The 25835-nt window shown below is 37.9% G+C and overlaps 1 protein-coding gene across 5 annotated transcripts in view; it reads left to right on the plus strand.

Annotated features, from left to right (window-relative positions):
- The window catches only part of SMOC2 (SPARC related modular calcium binding 2), a 137513-nt gene that overhangs the window by 38041 nt on the left and 73637 nt on the right, over nt 1-25835 (plus strand). For all 5 annotated transcript variants that reach the window (XM_014875631.2, XM_014875638.2, XM_014875613.2 and 2 more), the window contains exons 2-4: nt 6922-7093; nt 19379-19485; nt 20594-20693. In XM_014875631.2, the coding sequence (XP_014731117.1) occupies nt 6922-7093; nt 19379-19485; nt 20594-20693 (379 nt within the window). The remainder of the gene's footprint in view (nt 1-6921; nt 7094-19378; nt 19486-20593; nt 20694-25835) is intronic.

Consider the following 25835-nt stretch of genomic DNA (forward strand, 5'->3'; position numbering starts at 1 on the left):
ACAACTTGAAACAAATACAGGACAGCTAGTTTATCAGGCTCTCCAACTCAAAAGGTAGAAGGGATGTTTTTAGCACATCATGTATCTTTTCCAAGGCAGGTGAGTCTTATCCTAAAGCTGCCAATTTCTAGCTTTTGTAGTCTACACTATTAGTTCCACACTGACAGCATGATAATGGCTTGCTGCCCTGGAAAGTGCTGCACTCTTGTGGCTAGGTCACTAATTTTTTTGTGTAAACAGGAATAATGAACTCTAAAGAACAAATGTTCATTTTTTCTCAAGTTTGAGATAGCTTCATGGAAATCAGTAATCTGCTCTCTTGTCTGGTAGGGGAGTGTAACGGGAAGATTCTGATGCACACCAAGAACCCTTAGCACTGAGAAGAGACAAATATTTTTATGAGATTCTTTGGTTTAAGTGCAAATGACCTTGCCGAGTGTAATAGCAAGCAAGGCATGTTCTGGCTCATGAGAATCATGTCTGATTAGGCTCAGAATTGCAGAATGGGTCAGGTTGGAAGGGACCACAGTGGGTCATCTGGTCCAGCCTTGCTGTCCAGGCGGGGTCATCCTAGAGCACACTACACAGGATTGCATCCAGATGCTTCTCAAATATCTCCAGTGAAAGAGACTCCACAACCTCTCAGGACAATCTGTTCCAGTGCTCAGTCTCCTGCACAGTGAATTTCTTCCTTATGTTCAGGTGGAGCTTTCTGTGGATCACTTTCTGCCAATTTCCTCTTGTCCAGTTGTTTAGCACCACTGAGAAGAGCCTGGATCCATCCACTTGACACCCACCTTTAGGTACTTATACACATTAATGAGATCTCCTCTTAGTAATCTTTTTTCTTAAGGCTGCACAGGCCCAGTGTCTGATGGCTTCTGTGTAAAATCCTCCATGGAAGCTTAGCCTTAATGGTGATGTCCTGTATGTTTGTCAACAAAAGGAGGTCACAATTTCAAGTACACAGCTCTGGGTTGGTCATGTAGTAGTCATTAATGACCGTTTTCCTTCAGTGAGACAGCACAAGATGAACAAATCTGTTAAAGATTGGTTGAGTACAGAGTGGGTATTTTGAAGTTATCTTCTGGTAGTGTCCTAAATAACAAGAATAAGGGCAACTTAAGTTTTCCGTCCATTTCAATGCTAGGGCTGAATGCTTTCCCATGGCATTGGGATGAGAGTAGAGTTTATTCTGTAAATATACTTTAGAATCATAGAATATGAGTTGGAAAGGACCCATGGAGATCACCTGCTTCATTCCCTGGGAGAAGTGAAGAAATAAACAATGAAAAGATTAGTGAAATTAGCAGATTGAGACAGACTAGCTGATTAGAATGTTGTTTAAGGCAGAGTGTAACATGAATATTTAAACATCATTGCCTTTTTCTGAAATACATGAGGATATGATTTTACAGATTATAACTTGCATATGTGGATACATACCCCATGTACATATATGCAGACACACACACACTCACACACACACACAAACACACACGTGTATTATTGTTGTCTATCTCATTTTTCCATTGTAGACAAGCCTAGAGGGAACAAAATATTCCTAGCTTGGAGATTTCTACATCTGCCTGTCAGGCAGCTATCAGATAGAAACACCATGACTACATAAATCACTGCAAATGAGCACATTTTTCACCAGCACAAAGCTCTCATCACAGAGCCACTTTAGAGTGCATTGCTTCATAGTTGGTTTGCAGACCTCCCATGCCAGCAGCAGGGAAGTCAGACCGTACTATTCAACATCTCACAGTAACCAGATGCAGAATAAAGAAATTGCCCTTCAAAGCTGTAATCTGCAGTAGGCTTTTCCAAGCAAATGAGTGATGTCTATCATCCTTCTTCTCTTTTCTGCTTGTTTTTCAGGCCCTTTTGGGCCTTCAGCCCTCCAAGATGAGGTGTTAGTCTCCTATTTTACAAGCAATCATGAACTGGATTTTAGATTCTGAAAGTAGTTTTCACTTGGTCAAAGGGAAAGTCTGTATATCAGTTATAAGTGGTCCGCAAAAAACAAACAAACAAACAAACAAACTTGTGGTGATTGCTTAAATACCTAGTGTCAGTGGAGGGTATATAGGTCTAGTAAAAATTGAAGGAATCTGTAAATTGCAGAAAGGTTGGTTAAAAACCTCTGATGAACTATCCAAATCCATGAAATTGAATGTCTGTCTTTTTTGCAGTCCACAGGCTCCAAACTGATGTTACAGAAAGGATGGAGGTTTCTATCCATAGAGAGAAAAAGTGGGTTTTTGGTCTCAGCTTTAGTAAGAAAACTTCTATTAGGGCACATTAAAAATAGGTTTAGCATAGTTATGAGTTATGCTTTATGTGCAGCCTGTTTGTGTTAAGAATGTCTCTACAGGACTGCAAGTATTAGAAGCTGGCTCAAATTAAAAAAAAAAAAAGAAAAAGAGGGGGGAACTGTCTTGCCTTCCTCAGATTAATCATTGTCATCAAACCAAGGACAAAATCCACAGCTGTGCACTAGATTATGAAACGTAGAGTATTTCCCATTACTGTTTGAGAGGCTTTGAGCCAGATTCAATAACTAAACTTTACACCTAAGCCTAAGTGTGCCTGTTGTCAGCTTTTCTTCCAGTGAGATGCTGGTGCTCCCCATGGCCAGGCTGTAACACTGGTCGTGACTCTTCTGCTTTCCTGGACTGGCAGTTCAGCTTGCAGGTGTATCCAGTAGTTGGCTCTCTAGCCAAGCACCGTTTTTCTCACCTTGTACTCTGTCATCTGCTTAGGAGCAAGGAGAATTTCTCTGAACTACAGAAGGTGGAGTCACAGCTTTGTGCACCAGAACTGCAAAGGTGTGCATGTGGCTCAGTTTTACCTGAACCTTCTCTACCCTTGCAATGATGTAGTTGCAGGATGTAGACCCAAGGGAATGACACTGAATCCCTGCATAAGAGTGAACAGTGTAAGGTAAAGATATGTGTTACACCATAGCAAGGTTATATATATGCGCTATTTTGAGAAAGAGTTTAATAGCACAGTAAGGAAACAATCAATTTCTTACTCTTTAAGGTACTGAAAAAGCTTTCTCATTGACTGCAACACATTGCTTGTGGTTGAAAAAATAAGCATCCTGCTTGTCCATAGATCAGATGTGGCACCAGTGACAAAAACCAATTGGAAAGATAAATCAGGGCAGAAAACAGAGCAAAAAACAGAGCAGAAGTATCTTCCTCCAGTTTAAGCAAGGTTTAATGTATCTACTACTTCATACTCTGACCTTCAGTAACAGAGAGGTGAAAGATCACTGGGACCATCAGTGATACATTTCATCCGATATTAAGATTATTTGAAGTGTGAGACTGTGAAGGAAAACACTGGAATTCCATGATGCCAGAAATATAGGACAGTAAATAATATTTTAGAAATGCTTATGCCTGTTAAGTGAGTACACATATCTAGTCACTTTAGTGATTAGGTTTTATTAATGATGTAAACCTAAAATCAAACATTTTTCTGCTGTAGCTCCATCATTCTTTCTTCTCAGAAATACTATATGAGAAATTAAAGCAATGCCTAGTACAGAATAGTAAGCCCCTTGGAAGCTGGGTGTTGTCAAGTGCTTTGGAAAGGCTGAAATAAATGATACTGAAATATAAAGGAGAAGATAAGTTGCAGCAATTCCAGTTAAGTCGTGCCTCTTAATCTGTGGAATAATTTTTATTTGAAACCAATTTTTTTAAACATGACTAGGCTGGTTCCTGTGTCATTAGGGCAAGAACACCTCTCTGTTAAAAGTGTTTTGCTTTTTAATAGGGTTTAACCATAATTGTCTACTTTCTGCTAGTTGTTCAAAATAATTCCATCTCAGGTTGGTCAACTATTGTTGGCCTAATTTCAGTCGTTACCAGCATTCAACAGAAATGCTGCTTTAAGCTTGTCTTTCAGTGAATCACATGTTTGTACAATAACACATTTGTTTGTTAAATGAATTAAAAGACAGAAATAGATGAACCAATACTGAGAGTGAGTCTCTTTCTGGTCCGTATTGAATAATTTTTCTCTCTTTCTAAACTCTACTATTTTAATCAAAAGGACTATTTTCACAGGAAGGTACAGCTCTAAGATGTGCACCAGTGTGATCCCAGCTCTTCTATCACTGACAGCTTGTTTGGACAAGTAGCAAGTCTTATGAGAAATTCCATAGCCCTTTCTTGTTCCAGTGTTATTTTCTGATGTGTTTATCGATTCCTTAGGCTATGTGAGAAAGCAATAATGATTTTGACTTATACTGTCTTATATTGCTGTAGTAAAGATGACAACGAAGTATTTTCCAAATGTCAGTCACATACTTTCTGTATGTTCTTTTCTAAGTACATTGGCTAGTCTCTTTCATGCTGTTTTTCCTTACAATTGCTTGCCTTTTTGTCCTACCTCCTCTTGCACTAGGTTAGTGGAAATTGTTTAAATGTAAAATCCAAATTCTCCAGTGAGGTTTGGCTGGCCAATAAGCTATTCAAGTGGTTTTGTCTCCCGGGTATGTCTTCATTCTCTGCTTTTCCAGGTTGCTTGAATATCCTTGAACCCTTAATTTGCCTTAATCTCCTCTAAGGTTCTGAAATAATGAAATACTTAAACAAAACTCTTTGGATAAATGCCCTTTAAAATACAGATTTATCTGTGAACTATTATGCTCTCAGGGGAGTGGATTTTGTTCCTTAGAAAATTAGGGGGATTTTCTGTCCACAGTGTTACTGTCAGGCATATCCATCTTAACTCCTGCAACAGTTCAAAACAGAACAAATGAGGAAACACTGAGGAAAAAATGGTACAGGGGCTGAACTACTGCTGTGTGTGATTTTCTTCTGGTGTCTGGGTTCAGTCCTGTGGTCTGCTGCATGATTTTCCGTGGGTCACAAAGCCTTCCTGTGCTTTTGAAAACTAATTCTCTGCTCAACAGGGATGTTGCTGAGGATAAATTAAGGGTGGCAAAGTGCCTAGCCATTACAGAGGGGTAGTCTTCTACACATAGAAAGGCTGTATTCCTTACTTCACAAAATAGAAAGAGGGAGATCACTTGACTTGCCATCACCAAATCCACAGGGGAAGTTGAAGGCGAAGCAGAGGACTGGATCCAATTTTTTTATTTTTTTTTTTTGCCAGGGATACACATGTGGTCCATTTTTCATTGAGAAACACTTTTCACAGTCCTAGGTAGGCCTAATCTCAGAGTTCTGCTGATGCCTCCCAGGCAAGAAAGGAAAGCTTGGATGACCTCACAGGGCTCTCACAGTGCAGCTCATCAGGGCACCCAGACAAGCCCTGGAGATCAATATGATTTGGAGGTTGTTCAGAGCCATGGATGCCTGTCTTGACTGTTGCTCATGGTGCAGGTAAAGGGAGATGACTTCAGTTTTTCTTCCTTCCTACTCAGCTCAGCTAATTATTAATTTCTGTCAGCAAGAAGGATCTGCATAATAACACCGAAATGGGGAGAACGGAACATCTGTCCTCCACTTCTGGAACTCTGTAGATAGATTCCTTGGAGAAAGATTTGGGGTTTGTGTGTAATTTGTGAGTAATTTTCTTCTGAAGTTATTTATTCCTTAACATGAAAAATTGCTCAAAAACATTGGGAAAAGGAAGCTTTCCTTTTTATCTTAGTGTGCCCCTCAAATATAAAAATTCTGGTAAAAGTTCAACCATATGACTATTATTTTAAAGTGATACCTTTGAGATAATCTCTCAGTTTTCATGCAGAGTCTCCAGAAAGACATCTGTATTTCCTCATGTTAAATGATAGGATATGCAAATAGACCTCAGTTTTAAGTATGAAGATTATGGAGATTTATAACTCTCTTTATATATTTCTTATGTGTAATGAAATGCAGGAGAACTATACGCAACAAATGTGTTTTTTTTAAATTTTTAATCTCAGATACTACTCTTTGTCCTCTTTCTTTTTTTCCCTTGAAATTTTCCTCCTCCTAATTTCAGCTTCTCATCTGAAGTTCAAAATTTTCTCTAGCTGAGGTTTGTAATGATGAAGTAGCACCAATGAAAACAGGGCTTTAGCTGGATGCAGATCTCTTCTTGGGCACCTCATGATGCTTTGGAGAATGATTACCTCCTGGTAGCTCTATGCCTTGCTTAATTTTGTGCTTGTTCAGAAGAAGCAGAAGCATAGAGAAATTCATCTGAGCACTTACTGACTTCACCTCCTCCTACTCTCAGCTTTTCAAGAACTCAGAAGATAAAGTAATACCTTTGTTTTTATCTGTCTTTATTTTTGGCTGGCGTGTAGTGGCATTAGATCCAGTTTGGGTTTTTTTGGCAGCATGTTTCAGAGTGAGACGCTCCTTCTTTTCACAGTGCCAAGGATGGTGCCAAACTCATGAGCCTTGTGGACTTGGCATTGGAGGGATGAACAATTAGGTCTGGTTCAGTGTAGCTTTGTGTCAAAACTAGAATGAGGTATGTTGAAATCCACAGTGAGAATATTTATACTAAAAATCCTTGCTGGGTCTTAGAACGGACTTTTCGGCTTGTCATTGTAGAATAATTAATAGATATTTAATAAAATAGACAAGCATCCATTGCTGTCTCATTTTTGTTCTGAAGAATATTTTTGCCGTCACCATTTTCACTCCAAAAACTCCCAAGTTGTTTTGAGATTCATAATGATTGAAAGGGATTCAGAGACTTCCTAATTGTGATACTGGATTTAGTGTACACCACAGAGATGTTGCAATCATTGCCATTTCAGTGGCAATAAGTGGAATAACCGCAGATATAATGAATTGGATAGGATTTGAATAGACAAAGCAGGCAGAACTTTCTTTTCAGTTTTGGGTAATATTTGTATATCTTTGTTGGGGAAGGGGCTACAGAGCAGTTTTCACACGGGAATAGCATTCCTACAGCATTATTTTTTTTTCCTAGTTTTTGAGAGTGGACCAAGACAAAGACAGAGAATGCAGCCTGGACTGCGCAGGTTCCCCTCAGAAATCACTCTGTGCATCTGATGGAAGAACTTTTCTGTCCCGCTGTGAGTTTCAACGAGCAAAATGCAAAGACCCTCAGCTTGAAATAGCCTACCGAGGCAACTGCAAAGGTGAGAAAATCAAAGCTTCTCTTGACCATAATGAAAAATAATAGACTCTAAAATTGTGTTTGAAATGTCTGTGAATTGAAAACCAGGAGTGCTGGACTTGAAGAGTTTTCTAAAGAGCAAGTGAGTTGAAACCAATCCTGTTATTTCTATAAAAATATGCTGTCTAAAGATAAATTAATCTTGAGCCTTCATCAAAATTGTGACTCCCACGTCCACTTATTTTTCAGTAAGTCACTGTTAAGGAAATTGCATGGCCAAGTCCTTGTTTGGAAGGACCATATCACTGGCAAGTTTCTCCGAACTATCTTGCAAGGTTTCTTGTCTAATATAATTTGGTATTTTAAGTTTGAGATGGCCAAATTAAGTCTTGTATTTTTAACTGCAGTCATGTAGTGTGGTGGGTGATGGTTGGGTGTGTTGAGTGAGAAAAAGCAAAAACCAAAATAGCTTTGCAATGCATAGAGCTCTCACAGGCCATTGCTCCCTATATCATCCACTCCTTTACTTCTGATCTCCGTTTAGGGAAATTGGGTGACATATAACCCTACAAAATATCCGCAGTTAAATCTTTTGACTTTTAGAGTAGCGTGGTGCTAGACAATGCAGTTCCTTACTGGAGTGTAGAGTGATCCCTAACACAGTGATTTTTCTAAAATGTAAAAATAGCAGTGGTCATAAAGATTTACTTTCCCTTTCTCTCTGTCCTAAAGAGATTGGCAGGGAGTGGAGGTAGGGGGTGGGGGAAAGAAAACCCCAGGGACCACACCAGTTCAACCTGAAGGAGGCAATTTTCCACATCACCTCTGTCCATTAGCTCCTGCAAACCTCTGAAGCATCAAGACTGCTTCAAAGAGACATTCTGTCTCATCTTCTGCTGGGATGAAACAGTATCCTCATTCTTCAGCCCTTTCATAGTAAACCATTGTATTACATGATGAATCTGTTTACTGTGGTGAGCAAGGATAATATAATGAAGCTACCTGAGCCAAAGCTTTTGTTACACTCATGAACGACAGAGACAATTATTGTGCACTTGGTATTTGTTCATTTTATACATTAGAGCTTTGTGGAAATTAGTTGTGAGTGTTTTTCTTTATTGTTTTTTATACCATATTGAAAAGTCATCTGCAAGAAATTTTCTTCATTAAGATGAGAATTGCTCTACTGAAAGTTTCCTCATTTCTGCAATCAATAGCTGCATTTTGGAGAAGTGCTCATTTGCTCTTTCTTTATTAATGCGTACAGTAGAATTGTAGAATTGGAATTAGACACCTTAGGCACTATTGCTGATAGCAGGTACACATCATGTTTTCTTCAATCAAAGGCTTTTTCCTTTGATTGGTAATAGGCAGATATTTGTCAATAATGCACTTGGTCAGTATCAGCAAGAGACCAGTGCTCTTTTAATTTTACATTTTCATAGCATTTCTTATTCAGTAAAGCAGTCTTAAATTTTGAAGTGACCAGTCTCTTTATTCCTACTTACGGTTGCTATCATCAGAAATATTTCAAGCTGTAAACACAAGTTTCAAAGAAGAAAAAGGTGATTCATTGGCCTAACTGCAGTTTCAGTTTTAGTATTGCTAGGGCTAGTTCTGATAGTTACATCAAGCATTCTGAAAGAGCCAAGGAAGTCCTCTGATTAAGACATTTTGAGCCAGTTGCTTTTGCGTGGTGAAATTTGTTGTTGCGGGTGGTGCTTGATCAAAAAGCAGAGGGTTGTTTTAGCACTGCTAACCAAAAAATGATGTTTCATTAGAGAACGACTCTCAAGGTTTCAGAATTTGCTTTCATTCTATGTGGGAATGAAAACAGATCCTTTTGGAAGTGTTTGTCTGTTCCCCTGAAAAAACAGACACCCACCCTAACTCCCCATTAAGGCATTGGTTTGGAAATAAGTTTTGAGCTTGCAGGTAAAAGGGAAAGAAGCATGCATGGTTTTGTATGGATGTTCTGAAGGGAGAAAAGAGGTGATTCCTGGTATAGACTTCACAACTTTAAATCTGTGCCATGATAATCATCCACCATTGATCAGAAAAGGCAATCTCAAGTCTGTCTCCTCCTGCCTTCTGAAAAAAATTCTTACTCACCTCACTTTCTTCTCTGTAAATGAAATATTTCCAGGTACCATTTTAATCCATTTAACAATGACTAGCTCGTTTTTTGGTTCAGTCTATTCAGTAGAAATCTAAAGACCTTGACAGTTTATGTTGACAGCCTTTTGGAATAATTTTGAGTCCATAATTTCTTTTTTGATAGTCAGAACTGTGATTTCTTTTTAAATCCATAAGGAATTTAGAACGACTACCACACTGATAACTTCCTCTGTTTCTTTTTTCCTGAGAAAGGCAAATTTATATTGACTCTTCTTTCTCTTTTTCACATGTTCTCAACATTTTTCTCATCTATTTGATTTTGATCACTTAAATACTAAAAAGTACAAAGGGATAGTTTGCTCTGTGTGTGCTTGCTTCCTTTCTAATTCAAATTTCATTCACAGCAAGAGTGCTCAGCCCAGGCAATTCTTTAGCATTGCAAAGGAAACTTTTTTTTAGATCCTAGGTCTTAAAAGATCACAGTAAAGTGGCAGCATTTAAACAATTTTTTCCCTTGTACTTCTGTTCTAGTTCCTGATGACTGCAGCAGAGATCAAAACAGTTTAAACAAACCTGAAAATGAATGAGCCCTGAACTTTCCTCTAATTTCTGAAAGACAACAATTTAACAAAACAAACATCAAAATAGACTCTTCTGTTAGTTTGGGTTTTTTTTCTGAAGACATTAATTTTATGATTTTTTAAAATTTTGAATCCATTTCCAGCCTTTTCTGGGATCCATTGCCAAGCTTGGAAATGCTATAAGAAGTTAAAATCTTATAAAATCTCCAGCCTACTTGTGGAGTTTCTAAGATCTCAAATAATCTGTGTACACTGTAGATTAACATCCACATTTTTGGATACCTTTCCAAACAAAATTTTAATTCTGAAGTTCTGGAGATTTGCCACTTGCTTGACAAAGACATTTACTGTGCAACAAGATTACGAATCTAATAAATAAATGTATGTTGACAGCTGAGAAATACTACTCGTGTTGTTTAGCAGTTAGGACTGCTAAAATATCACCTGTGATGGGGATCAACCACATGCACACACAAGTGCTTCACAGTAAATCTGGCCCAGCATAGCCAAAGGAACAAACCCTACTAGAGTGGAAAAACAATGTAATTGCTTTTAAACTGCTCAGAAAGACACAGACGCTGTGTCTGCACACATTAATTAAGCAATGCAAGGAGACAGTGTGAGCACCAGGCAGGTAAGGTGGTAAATGCTCCCTGTTGTACTTCGGGCACTGGCCAGCTGTGCTCTCCTGAGGACTGTGTCTGTGTGGCTCAGGGAAAAGATGGGCCAAGGACTGTTCCCAGCAGGCAGCATGTACAGAGGTGCCTTCTTTTACAGGTTTAAGGCTGTTCAGCTTTTTTTTTTTTACAATTTTTTCTATTTCTCTCCTTGTTTCTTAAATTGCATTAAGAATACTCATTTCATTTCTCGGTTTGTTTTTAAGTGCATGTAGCTGGCCCATAATTGGGGCCTGGAGACTAATATTCTGAATGTGTTAAGCAAGTGGCTCAGTAATAATATTTGGTATTCTGGCATCGTGATCAATGAAAAAACCAAATTTCTATGTACTATCTTGCCAGCATACCTCTACCTTAACACAGAGTTCTTAAAATATCCCAGCTGATGTACTTGGATTTTGTGGCTTCTCTACCAGATTTTCACTAAAATAAAGCTTCTCTAATGGCTGGAGTTTTGATGCAAATTATCAATCACTATAAAATCTCCACTGCTAGCTCGCATCACATTTCCTTACTTCACTATCATCATGTAACAGTAGCCTGGGTTTATAAGCAATTGCTAAGCTGGACTTGCACAAATCTGAGTGGTCCATAGTAAAAATGGGAATGTAGGAGCTTTACACGGTGATATTTAATTTCTGAAGTGTTTGTAGTTTAATCTGTCTAACACTGAATATGTATTCAGTATTTTTAGAGGTGGCCCCAACAGTGACTTAGTGCTTTGTGAGTACACCCAGGAGAGCCATCACACAGAGTAGTGGCATTGTTATTCTGTGGCTATATAGAACCCTTTCTCCATTGAAATCCCTAGGTAGATCATATTAAGCTTAATTCATTTATGGTATCTTAAAGATCCTCGCTGTTTAAAAATGCTGTTCTTTTATGAGCTATCGTAGATATAACAAAAGGTAATATTTTCATTCTCACGAGTCACATAAAGAACCAAAGCACATCAAAATATGAGTGAAATTTCTCATAAAACAAGTATTTTACTATTTGCTTTCCTTAAAGAAGAAAATGCTCAGCATTTGTTTCTTTAAATTGGGGCTTTAAGGGATAGTGAAAGGTTTCACTCATTTAAACTATTAGTACAATGACTTAATGAATGGATTAAAAGCATGCGTAAATAAATTGAAATTTCTGCCTTTGGATAAACATGCTAACAAGATTTTCCCTTTGTGAAGAGAATGAATGCATTGCTGGGCAGTAGTTGTTTTGAGACCACAAGTTCATCTTGGTCCCATAATTAATGAATCCAAGCATAATTTGGAGAAACATTACTCTTGCCTGTTAGCTAAAGAGCTGGGTTGTAAACGCTGGACGTGGTTTCTGAGTGCACAGCTCTTGCAGGATTCCCATGGAGCTGCCATCCAGCTCAGGTTTGCCTGTGAGCCAGGCGGGTGTGAGCTTGACGTGTGCTCGCAGTGCCTGAGCACGTCCCTTGGCTCCGAGGGTGGGCAGGGACCTTGGCTTGGCCCTGCACCTGCTGCCTGGAAGGCAGCCCCGTGGGACGTGTTTGGGTGGTGGAACACGCTCCCAAGGTGTTTCGTTTGGAGAGAGAAAAAAAAAAAAATAGTGAGTAGGTATGGTTCTTTTTCTAACTGAAATGAGTGAAAGTGGGACTGGACCAAGGTGTCAGTCTTAAAAATAAACCTGCACAGTCTGTACACTGAAAACAGGGAAGTTTTCACATGTCTTCAGCTGTCCCTTTTCACCTCGCCCTTTTCTTTTATATTCTCATCTTTTATGGAAAAAAAAAAAAGATGCAGGTTTTTCATTATTTTGAAAAACATATTGAAATATATTGAATGTATATTTTATCGAATATAGAGACTATATTGAGAAGTGGTACTAACTTTGGGATTTTTAAAAATAAACCTCACAGGAGGAAGATTGATTATATGGCAGATTTTTGTCTTAGAATACTTCCACCTAGGAGCTGTCTCCTACTTTTTCAGACATATTTTCTCACTGCAGACACTGTGTTTAATCTGTAGGGTGACTGCAAGTTTCCAGACTGTGGTTCTGGCAGTCCTGGTACAAGCACTTGTCAGCCCCAACCTCCTTTTGGTTTTGAGTCTTCGTTTATATTGTGTGTCAAGATGTTGCACATCAAGCCACTGTAGTAAAAGGGTTGAGAAACAAAATATTCAACAGCTTGGTGGAAAAGGTATCTACATATTGAAGTTACAATTTATGTTATCTCTTAAATCAAGTGGAGTTGGCCTCTGATTGTACTTACTAGTAAGTATTTAATGGAAATTAATAAAGTTTTAAGTATATTTGAAATATTTTTGTGGAATATTCTTTGCTCTTTAAAATTTATCTAGTGGTACTTAGAGCACAAGACAAGTAACACCGGGATAGTATCCACAGTTTTCTGGAGATGGACTTCATCTCTTTTTAAAATTATCAATTTTTATTGATAATATTTCTCCAACCAGCATTTGCTGAAGTCAAAATGTGCAGAAAAAAGGCATGTAAGGGCATTCTTATGCACAAAAGATGGGTCTTCATAAAATCAAATATGCACTACAGCAATTTGATTTGAAAGTAATCTTTTGGTTTTTTTTGTTGTGGAGTTTTCATATCTGGTCTTGTATTTTCAGTTTGAATTTCAGACCTCATATAAAAATGAAGGTTCTAAAAGAAGTGGAGAGTGCTAAAGCAATAATACTGCACTGAAGACGAGGAACAACAAACAATTGCAAACCTTCTGAAATTTTCAGTGCAAGAATTAGCAAACCAGACTTCTCCAAATTATCAAGTCTCTGCTCTTCTCAGAAGCCTAGTGTAGCTTTTGGCTTCTAAAAAAATCAGAAAGCTGTTGCTTTACTTTTCCTTGAAGTATTTGATTCAGTTCTAATCAGACTGTATCTCTCCAAATGCGACTGTTAGCAAACTGAAATAGTGTGCCAAGAGGGAATGCAGCACAGCATTCCTTATTTTATCTTAGAGCTTAGGTATCTAAATTGCTATGTGGTTGCAAAATGTGAGGGGGAAAAAAGTAAAAGCAAAAGCAAAAAGAAAACAACAAAGAAACCCCACACTGCCTGGCTCTCTTAGATGCCAGTAAAGGAGAGTTTAGGCTAAGACTGCTCTGCTGTTTTGTTTGAATCCAGAAAGCAGCTATAAAAATAAATAGTGAAAGAGTTGGCCAGCTCTTGTCACGAAGCAGCAAGTCATTATTTTATGGCTGTGTCAGGCTAGATGTCTGTGCTGACATCCTTTCCAACCCAAGAGGCTAATATCTCTGCATCTTTAAAACTGATACTTTCAGCATGTATAGTTTGCTACGTGTTTCCTATCACCAGAGGCTACAGCTTTTTATCTGCTTTGCTGTTAGACACGATCAGTTCTTTACAATATACATTGACCTAGGTCAAATATAATGGGAAATTTTAGGGAGTGGTTTATTCCATATAAACAAAGTGGTGTCTTGTGCTCTGAATAAAATTTTTGTGTTAAATTAGCTCCAAGTTATGACTGTTTGACTTTTATCATGTCATTACCAGTTACCGAAAGGGTATAGCAGTGGGAAAGAAGCACAGAAGCAGGAATAAATTCTGGTTTGTTGTTAGGACAATTAAGTAAAGTGCTCAGGTGAGCAGCTAACTTGAAATAGCTTGTTGCACTGCATGTTTCTAAGTTTAAGGACGAGTGAAGAAAGGTATTCTGGCAAAATCGAGGTGCAAAGGGAAACAGTGAAAGGTGTTAGGATTATATGTGTCTGCACTAGGTCTGCTTGTTCATATCTGTGTTACTTTAGGAAACCTTTCTCTAGTGTAAGGACAGCTGACTGTGGGAAACTCTCAAGGAAACCTTCAAATGATTAAGTTAACTACTTTATATGTAGTTTTTACAAAGTAGTAAATGTTTTTGATATGTTCAACAGAATATTCCATCTATAATAACTAAGTAAACGATGAAGTGTATTTTTTGGATAAATATATAACAAGGCTGTGTCAAGCACAATAATCTCTTGCAAAGCTAGCGAAGTTTGCTCCATGTATTGGGACTGAGAAAGGTATTTTTATTCTTACTGTGATATATAGCAAACCAAGAAATACTGGATGAACTAAATTGAAACCTTTACAAGAAATTTATCTATACTTTTGGCAAGCTGTTTACTTTTCCATGACAGAATCTGGGTTAGAACTCCCTGTAGAGCCCCAAAATTCCTGTAAATCAGTTGTACTGAATGTCACCTTACGGATGGTGTTTACACCCTTGACAAGTTTGGGTCATTGCTATAATGATAAACTTCTACTTTGCAGTAATAAACTTCCCTCTGTTTCATATATTATTCAAGGATTAGCCATCAGAGTTGAAGTAGGTGCATGTTTCTTCCCTGAAGCTCCATGTTTTTGGAGCTGTACTGTTGGAAATAAAGCATAAAATGAGATTAGTTCCAAGTCAGGCTGGTGCTGTTTGTGAGGTTAACTCTATTTCCAGAATTTCCTGTTGACTTCAGTGTTATCTGAGGAAAATCCTGCAGCAATGTAGTGGCACCAGTTCACTTAATAGGTGAAAGTTCTCCCTGTTGCAGAGAAACTTAGATCAGAATTAAGATGACATTTTATTTTGCTTGTGGTTTCTGGTCACTGGTCTCTCCTGGAAGCCAGAATTGTCACCTGGGAGATTTAGAAAGACCTGCCCAAACAGCTACAATTCTGTACTCTCTAAAGTTCTGTGAATTTCTGTCCACTCCCATACACCCATTTTTGTCTTCTGTTGTACGCCTCAGGACGTGTTCATCTTATTAAACCTCTGGTTGCTTTTGCAGTGCTAGTGCTAAGTCACAGAGGTGAAATCAACACACTGGCCAACATACTGTGCTAAAATGCAATGAGCCTTGTACCAATCCATTTTGACAGCTAACAGAGTCCCGGTGAGCTGATTTAAGGGAAACTCATGCATCTTCATGCTCAATTTCTATGCCAGGAGGTATTTTTTTCCAATTCCCCACAAGGTTGTGGGATGTAGAAGCCCATTTACCTGGAGTTGAGAGGATAAAGTCTCATTGAGATAGTCATTGACACAATTCCAAACTACAGCTGTATCTGCATATCTGCAAAATTAGTCCTTCTCATTTTATGACTATTAGGCCTATTAGGCTGCATTTCAGCCAGATTTTAACAGGTCTTCGGACCTGAAGGTCTTTTCACCAGGTTATATACCAGAATCCAGCTTGAGCCTGCTGGCTTCTTTATTAATACTTCTGTTAGGAAGAGAAATAAAGCATAGTGAGAATTTTAGTAAGAAACCAATAACAGTTTCAAGCCCTTTATTTTTCCTCTAGAAAGTTCCAAAAGTTTAAACAAAAACAGATAAAAAAATAAATTAATAAAACTTTGCAGCATTGCACAGTGTTTTTCATCCATCCAAAACCTTGCAGCCTTAGAGTCCCCTCTGCTCTTGGGTTTATCACCAGAGGGACACTGCTCACCTCCTATGAGTTCAGCCTGCTTTTGTCAGGGGCAATACTGAAGAGTCAAAAGCTGTGGGCTGACCAATCAGCCCAAATATACTATGTCAGTCCTATAACCTTTCATTCTGGTCTTCATTTCAAAATATTCAGGGTGCATCCTGATCTGAATGATTCCTGCCCTAGATAAATAGCAAAGTTGAATCTCTGTGTGAGAGACTTTACTGGTACATATCCCCTTAGATGTATTTATTTATTGATAGATTCATTAATGTAAATGAAATTCTGGCAAACCACGTAAGTCTAGACTCACCCTATTAATTTGAGATTCATGTGAGGCATTTTCATTAGCTGCACTATTATTAGATGCACAGACAAGAATTATCTGGCTGCAGTCAAAGGATACTTTGTACAGTAAATCCCAGATTTGCCTTTGCTGAATGGTCATGAGCAATGGCCATGTGGAAGGTTTTTTCTCCCTATGGATTAGGATGTCACCCATCATTTATTTATGCTTGTTAGGAGCTGCAGGGTTTCCCTACAACTATCTCGTCTGGTATTTTGATGTGAACTCATGTTTCAGCCTTTCTCCCAGTCATGTCAGGAAATAATTTTTTCATCCTTTTTCAGCTGTTATTTTGCATTAATATATAGCCTTAAATGTCTTGAATTCTTTTACTTTGTAAGACTTGCTGGAAGTTATGCAACAGATTTTGAAGGCATTGCTACCAGGGCACAGAGGCAGATGATCAGATGGTGTAATCTTACAACTTTATTGAAAGCATTAAAATTTCTTTTCTCTTCAGTGGTCTCTTTTTTATTTGGAAGGAATTTACCCCCTCTGTATTAATAATTTAATGGTCATTAGTATTCTGAGTGTGAATGTTTTAATATTTCTTCTTTCTATCTTGATCACCCAATTACATTTCTTCTATCAGGTTTGGACCTCAGCTCTGTGTCATAATTATTCTTCTGCATTAATGTCCTGGTAAAATAAAAAAAATAAATACAGAACTGGAAATAATATTTTGACTTTACATAGTTTCAGATGCTTAACTTGATAAGAGGTCTTCCTTGTGGTTTTATTTTGCATATATTGAAGCACAGTAATGCCCAACAGGTTTAAAATGTTTCCATGGTTATATAATACAAAATAAGACTTCAAATGTGAATTTTATATTCCAATAAATTTGGTGACTGTTGATTTTAAAGCATATTAGATCATCCATGAAAAGGAGGCCTTTAGAGCATCAGGCTGTTTAGGAACAAGTGGTGGACAGTTTTGGAGAACTTCTCTTTCCTCTTGGCATATTTTCATGATAATTCAACTATTGAAGATAATTTACAACCCTGCTGGTACTATACCAGAGACCTTATGTGATGGAATTTATATCACTTTTCCTTTTAGGCATCTAAACCACATGTCATTCTAGAAAAACGAGGACAGAGGTCCAACAAAGGAGTGATTTATTTTCAGTTAAAATACTAGCTACATTAAAACCACATGTTATTAAGTACTGTGTAACCAAACCATGCTCAGAAGAATGCTTACGACACCAAAGCTTGCTTAAAATGTTTCTTTTTTTTTCCCCCCCCAAAAAAAGCCTTCAGCAGTGCACACATTAACAGATTTTACCTGAGCTGTACAGTACATTGGCTATACTTCTCCCTTGGAGAAACAAACTATTAAAGTGCCATAGTACAAATTAATTCAGTTCCTTATTATTTTTCTTACTCACATTTCTGGATGGTTGAACTTCTCTGCTCCTTTCAACTATCATTGCATGTCTCTGTGAGTATTCCTCCTGAAACAGCATAATACAATTAATAATGCTAAGACTGAAATATAGTTTTTCAAAGTGAAACTATTTGTATTTGGGTCATATTGGCAACATGAACTCTCATAGTGCTCCTTTGAGAAGAGTAAAGTAACAGACACAGAACTAGTGCACATGAGTCCAGGATCAGGAGGGAAATAGGAAGATTAGAATTCAGGGGCCCCAATTTTCTTGTCAGAATGCAGATGCTGAGGGCAAATTTCTGTCCTCATTATGCTAAACTTCCACACCAGATTCCCTAGGATTTCAAGAGATTTTTTTAATGTTAATGTTGCCAGGTGAGTTGTCCAAAGCTCAGTGGAGGTGACAAGTGAAGGATTTACCCTGTAAAAACGAACTTCTGCCATTCCACTGTTTCCAGGCTGGTTCTGTGAATGTGTGTATGGATCATACTGGCACAGGAGGGTGCTTGAGAGACTGGGAATTCAGCTGGCTCACCTGTGTGCTCCTATGAATGCACACCTCTGTCAAGTGCTGTTGCCTCACTGTTCAGATTCTGTTCAACTTGCATGGACTAGAAAGGCTGTCCCATGCTTTTGAAGAGCTGCACAAGCATTAATGAATCACCACAATACCCCTGTCTCACAGTTTTAGCCTTAAAATGGGATTAACTAGTTTCTGTCAAACAGTCTTTAAACCAAACAGGGATCAGAAGCAGCAAATTTCTCTGCTTGTATGTTTGAAATCATTCTAATTCAAATGTTCCAGTCACATCTTGAAGTCATTAATACTACGTTAAGCTTGTCTGGTATTCTCATTTTTCCTGAAATTGCTTAGCTCAAGCAGATTCTGAAGTTCTGATTCTGCATCAGCAACATGCTAAAATCTGTGGTGTAAAAGGTACAACAGCTTATGTTATGTGTCTTTTTTAAGCTCTTGGCTGTCTAACTGAAATAAAGTGTATGTAGTAGACAATATAATTTATTAGACAATAGAAACTCTGCCTAATTAAAGCTGACTGGTTTTTTAATTGGTCTCCTGGGTGGAGACCGATACCAAGTAATGAAGGAGAAGCCTCACAGTGGACAAAAAAGGACCATGTGGTAGACTTGATGTCCCACACTTAAATCATAAACTGTCACATTAAATTTTACCATAATATGAATCATTCATGCCCAAAATTATTCTTTAATCACCTTCCCAATAAGTCCCTGCCCTGCAAAGTGTATATGTATCTTTTTTACCAGCCTGGTGGGGACATCAGTAGTCACAGCCAAAGTTACTGCCTAACTGCAGTAAGTAGGAAGTACAAGGCAGCTGTGATCCTGCTGCCTCCTTTGCCTTTTCTGAAGCACTAGAAAGCTGTTGCTGCCACCATCTCTGAAAGAATATTGTGGGGTGCAGTGTAGCAGCTATTGCTGTGTTAAATTGAGAGGAAAAACCCTGTTTGGGCTTCTGCTCCTTGGTGGCATTTGGAACAGAAAGGCTGTCTGTCCAGGCATCTCTCCATTTCATTTCCTAGTTATGGATTATTATCCAGAAATTATTGTCCTGCACTGGTTCTCTTCCCTACAAATAATGCAAATTGATCATACATTTTCACTTATTAAAATGCTCATTCTCTTTGCATTGAGTCTCAGAGTTGTGTTTTTCATGACATAGATGATCTCCTATCTTTTCTTTGTATTGCATCATCCAACTGACTTATGATTTCCCTTTCTCTAGATGTTTCCAGATGTGTGGCTGAGAGGAAGTACACCCAAGAACAAGCTCGCAAAGAATTTCAACAAGTGTTTATCCCAGAATGCAATGATGACGGCACATATAGTCAGGTTGAAAATTTTTCATTCAGTGTCTTGCATGAATGGAAAGTCTGAGTATATGTGTTTGAAAAGGGTGATGAAGAGACAAATGTAATGAAGGGAAATGTAATTTCAAAATTAAATGTAATTTGTGCCAACACATCAAAAAATTGAAGGAAAATCTGTGTTATGTGTTGAGTCCTTGTTCTCTTTTTCATAGTTGGCCAGCAAAAGAGCCAAACATTACCACTGTTAGTGTAATACACTCTCTGTTCTTCTAGGATGAGGCAGCTGAGTCATTCTTGTAGCCCCCTGAATACTCACCAGATGGTAAAATGCTTGGAATTTGAGATCTGTTCCTGATTTGTACCAGATATCTTGTGACTAGAGTCCATATCTTAAGTGCTAAATCATGAATCATGCCGAATCCTTCTTTATTCTCTGCTGAATTTCTTCACAAGCATATGGTCTGAGACTTAATTTATTTAGATCACGGAATTCAGAAGGAACACAGTTAGAAGCTTATCCTGAGGTATATATTCCAGTAATGATCACCTTCTGTCCCCTGTGTACTGCATTTTGGTCATGGAGTTGTGCAGAAGGCAATTTTTCTCTTTTTAAGCATGATGAGGCAAGTGATACTGGCCCTTAGAAAATATAATGCAATTGATTTCTAAGTGGAATTCCAAGAGTTTCCTTTCTGACAGCTTGGGATATGAATAATGCTGGCAGAAGCACTCTGTCCTGCTCCTTTAGTGGGTGGAATAATATGTTCTCTATGTGGGAAAAAACTCAGGATTGCTTGTTTCAGGAACAGTTTATGTGTCCCTTGAGGAACTTCCTTGTGAGGTTTTTATAACACCTGCACCACACTCATCTTCAGACAGGGTGTAAACAACCACATATTTCAATAGTTTTCTCTTCCATTTGATTCTGAAGGACCTACCACACTTAGCTTGAAATATGCTTTATGTTAAAAAATCATATTTAGGACTGAGATGGGCCCATTGTGGTCTGTTGTTCTAGGTTTTATCAATATACTTTGTTGGATAAGTCTCTGTACTCACGTGCCTTGACTGCTGTGGGATAACAGGCACATGTCTGACAAGCTGCACATGGTTCTTGTTGTTTCTGACAGGTTCAGTGCCATAGTTACACTGGATACTGCTGGTGTGTCACTCCCAATGGCCGTCCTATCAGTGGTACTGCTGTGGCCCACAAAACTCCCCGCTGCCCAGGTAAATCTTGTTTGTCTGGCTAGGTTGTGACAGTATGTCATGAACAACAGAGTTTATCTGTGGCATCTGATTAGACTTAAGGAAAAGACATTTTTACTGGAAGAGTGGTTCAGCCCAGAAACAGGTGATGGTGGAAACTGTGGATGCCCCATCCTTGCGGTTTGGGAAAATTCAACTGGATGAGGTTCTGAGAAAGTTGGTCTAGGTTTTCATGTGGTCGTGCATGAAGTCTGAGGTCACTGCCACCTTAAGCCTTCCCGTGATTCTGGGATCCATCTCCTTTATTTGTGCGTTACTCCAGCTATTGAAGGTTTTCTGCAATGGTCGTTCATACCATATTTATGTGCCCGTATATAAAACCAGGGAACTGAATTGCTGATATAGCACTTTATGTTATAAACTCTCTTACACATAAACTCATTGCAAAAACATATTTAGAGTACAGGAAAAAAGTAGTGGGAACACCCATTTGTAACATAGCCCAATGAAAGAATTCCCACAGCACATTCCACGAATGACCAAATCCAGAGGAGAAATAAGAACAAAATAAGTGCATTAAGAGCAAAATGAAAAAATTGCCTGCAGAAATTAACTGGCAAATCAAACTCACTGCCTTGCATGCTCTCTTTTATCTTTCATCAGGACAGTTAACAGGTTCTGTTTTTAAAATGTTTGCTTCTGACCCTATTTTATTAACACTGATGAGAAATATAAATCCCAAGTGTGTGAATGGTTGTCAGAATCACGGTTCACGCCCCTTGAGGTTGAGGTACAGAAATAGCTCTACAAATATTTGCACACTCTATAGTACAACTATTTGTACTGAAGCACCATTCTCTGTCAGAAAGTGGAAGAAATAGCTTTGTAAAGCCAATCCTGTAGTGTGAATGAAGCTGAAAAAGAAAGTGGATCAGAGAATTTTCTTGTCCTGATCTACTTCAATCATTCAAGCACAACATTCTTGTCTTTAAAAAATGGAGGAAGGAAGGGATCACTACAGAAGTTTCAGCATAGTTTATAGAAAGCTATTTTTATTTTTATAGTCTTTCTCGTTAAAGTGACTTGCAGAATCTTTCCACATCTTGCCTGTAGGTGAACTTTATCTAGAAGTAATATTCTTCAGAATATTCTTTTAAATCCAGTCTGAAAAGTCACTGTGAAACAAGAGTCGATTGTGAAAAATAATATAAAATTTTCAGAAACCTTAAAATAGAGGAAAATGTGCATTCATATTCATTTTAGTGTCATTATCATTTATGACTGATCTGCATCTTGAGAAGACACATGGATGTGTCTTCTTTAGTTGTGGATGTGTCATCCCTGGAAATGTTCAAGGCCTGGTTGGATGGGGCTCTGAGCAACCTGGTCTAGTGGAAGGTGTCCCTGCCCCTGGCAGGGATTTTAAATGAGAACTTTAGTCTCTTGCCAACCATTCTGTAATTCTGTGATGCTATGGCTAGGACAGCACTTTTGTACTTCAGTGTAATTTTGAGGTGAGATATTTTTACATGTCCATAGACAGGGCTTCTCTGAGAATGTACCCTTGTTACTTTCTCTGCAAAATCCATTTTTGGCTTCCTCCCTGCCCTGTCCTCGCTGACATCAGTGAAAAAAGGTTATGCTGATGCTGAAAGTTCAATAAATGATTGTTTGTCAAGTGTCTTATAACACATGACACTATTTTGGCTCATATTCAATGTGTTGAATTATTTGCTATATTTTCACTTTTTGTATTTGTACTGGTATTATTGAGGAGCAACTGCAGTGTAGTTCCCAGATAATTAATCCATTAATATAAGATTTATTCTATATCTCTACAGGAACCTAACCCTAGTTCCTCTCAAAGGTATATTCATGTGCCTAGCAGATAAACTGCCCGACTGCTTCAGCTCATTTTTAGAGGAGCGGGAAGGGAAATTATTTTTACAGGAACACTAAGGTGAAGGTCATAATAGTACTCAAATTGAATTAAGTAGCTCAGAGATAAATAAACTGCTCTAGGGCACAGGTGAGTATTCAGAGTCTGATTTTGATCTATGAAAAGATTGTGGGTAATTTTTCAGTTGTTACGAGACCCTGAGGGATTATCTCTGCACTTTTCGTCCCCTGCTTGTATCAGTGTTCTCATGTTTTACTGTTCATCACTTCTCCTTTGTTCCTCAGGAAAGAAGTCCAGCTACAGCAGAGTTTGGAAGTAAGACTTCAAAAGCTAGGGAATTTTGCAATGGTTTTGGCTTAGGACTCAGTTTTGAGAGATCTGGAGAAACGTTCTCATTCAACAGAGAAGACAGCTACAGATTTTCTCAGAAAGTTATGGGGTATAATAAAGGAAAACTTAGTTCATATATTGCAAAATGAAAGTCTGATGCACAACTGCATCCTTCTCCCATTTCCAAGTATATATTCAAAATTGCCATCTGTTTAGGATAACAGAGTTGAGGTTTTTTTCCTCGCAAGAGTGTTGATGTTTTCCAGATCACTATTGATTCCCTGTTGTACTTTTTTATTTAGTATGACTGTGCACAGGAATTACAACCAAAACTTTAGTGGGTCAACTGAAATTGTGTAGATATATTCCTGTTTCAACTAGTATTGCAGAGATGCCATTTCTGCTAATACTGTTGTCCCTTTTTAATCCAAATCACCGTGTCTTGCTAGAATTGCCTTGTTATTTTTGATGTGTAGGCAGATCTCCTGCACTGGTGGCATCCTGACACCAGCACATTTCTGTATTTTCACTGCTTCTGTGTATTCTGCAGGCTGGATGCTATAGGTATTTCAAAAACATTTATACAAATTTCTCAGTTTGCCTGTACCATACCTTTTTCTCCCAAGATCACTTTTGCCACCATTTTCTTTCAGAGGAAAAGTTGTACAGAAAATTAAGATACTTTTCTGATGATTTTCTTATAGGTAATGTGCTACCATGGAATGTATGAAAATTTCTTCCTTTAATGAAAATATTCAGTTCATTTTCAGTTTTAGGTTAGTTCTTCAGCAACTTCAGATAAGGTTCAAATATGTGTCTAATCAACTGTGCTGTTCTGAAATTTTGGGATAATTTCTTGCCTTTCATTTGCCCCCAGTGGAACCACCTTTGGTGAATGCCCAGAAATAAGAAAGAAGAACATGGCAGTCTGGAAGAACTTGAATTTTAATAGAAGAAATACGGAGCAGAATTTAGGATGGGCAGTTAGGAGTTTAGTTTAGAAATTCCAACCCCTATCCATGCTTCCCATTTACTGTGTGATACTGGATATGCAAAACAATCTCTACCTTTCCCTAACTGTTGGTTAGCTGAATAACATGATGCTTCCTAAAGTTATCTCATGCCTGAAAAGTGTCCCATATATATTTTTTACCTATCAACAGCAGTTGCCTGAGCCATTTTTTGTTCATTGAGTTGTTCTAGTTGCTCTTTTTTCCAAGAGACATAAGATGAGGCAGGATGAAGATCCTAAGCAGAAATTAAAAATGCAGGACTTTCCAACTGTTTTATGTAAACCTTTGCTTTAATTACTATATCTGTACCTGAAAGAAGCTCTTCTTCCATCCTTTTCAGTTTTTCCCACATCAACATTTGGTACTGCTAAGACACACATGATAAATCTCAAAATGCTGTTCCACTCCATGAAAATAGTCTTCACTATTGCAGGAGCAATGGTGAGAGGGACAGTAAATCAAACAAATTCCCATGATGGCATTAAAAAGAAAGCTCCTTAAAAATGATGAATGTCTCCCAGTACTTTCACTAAAGAACACCAGACAGTAAAAAAAGACATTTTTACAACTATCCATCTCTGTTATCAGCATTGCAGGGAACTACAGAAATTCCATAGACAGAGAGTCCTGAGAAATGGGGCAGAAATTGAGAAGCAGGTGTTATCATTGGAAAATACAGTCTTTGCCTATTGTTGGGGGTTTGTGCCCTATTAAATATGCTGGGCTCCTGCCAGTGAGATTGCAGAAGTATGGAGACATGTTTTATTGTCCTGTGATGCAGTTTTGCTGCCTTTTGATTAAGATGGCATGGCCATCTTTTATGGGCAAAATACAAATACCTTTAGAAGTTCAGAACTCTTCCAGTATAGTATAATAATCAGATAATATGACGGAAAAAATATATTTGGAAGGCAATGAACTTTTAAAATTTACATTAAATGGTTTTTGTTAGCTGGAGAAAAATACCCATCCTTGACTCATCTAGATACTTTGTGCTCATTTACAGCACTTTACCTATACACAGACAGTCAGACAGAACCATAGGAGAGAAAGGAATAGTATGGGGACTTTACCATTCCTGATATCTGCATTCAGTGATTATATGTCAAATATTCTTTCGTAGAAGATCAGAAATCAGTATCTAAACTAGATAATAATGGACTTTCACTTTTTTTTTAATAGCGCTATTCCATATGATAGGAATTATAGAAAATGGATATGCTAAAATCACAAACCAAAAAACTCACATTACATTCCCTGGAAGATTTATTGTGCCGCAAATGTTATTAGAGTGAAATTAGATGGAAATGTGAGGTTTGCAATAAACCAAGGCATGAATATGTCTGCCTTTAAAAAAAAAAGATCAGAATCATAATAAATACATAGATGATTAAGCAAGTGTACAAGCTTGAATGGTGCTAAATTCTTCCTCTTAAAGTAATGCTGCTGACTCTAATATCCCTGCTCCTCCATCATTCTGTAAGGATATTTATTTATGTGGTGATTCGGTTGCCTACAGTGTACTGGAAACTTGGAAGCCAATTACATTGCCTAACTTTTAGATGTTATAAGTTCGTTTTGTTTCCTGCCTAGCTGAAAATGTGGGAATTCATCATGATATTGAAGACAAAATTTTCTAAAGACTTGCAAATGCAACTTCCTATCACCACTTAAGCTAGAAGTGCTTCTACCTTAAATATATTCAGGAAATGGTAGAAAAAAGATACCAACTCAATAACTCTTTACCTCGAATTTGGAGATGTCAAGAAAAGTTTATGCTGCATAAATTGAAAATTTCAGGTGGAACTATATGAAGGACACATATTTTCTTTTGTAGGAAATTTTGTGAATATTTTTGTTGACTTCCTAAGACTATTAGAAAAATTAATGTTAGCCCAGTAAACCTAATTTTCACAGAAT

Source organism: Sturnus vulgaris, chromosome 3, assembly GCF_052056855.1.
Source record: "Sturnus vulgaris isolate bStuVul1 chromosome 3, bStuVul1.hap1, whole genome shotgun sequence".
In the NCBI taxonomy this organism is placed as follows: Eukaryota; Metazoa; Chordata; class Aves; order Passeriformes; family Sturnidae; genus Sturnus; species Sturnus vulgaris.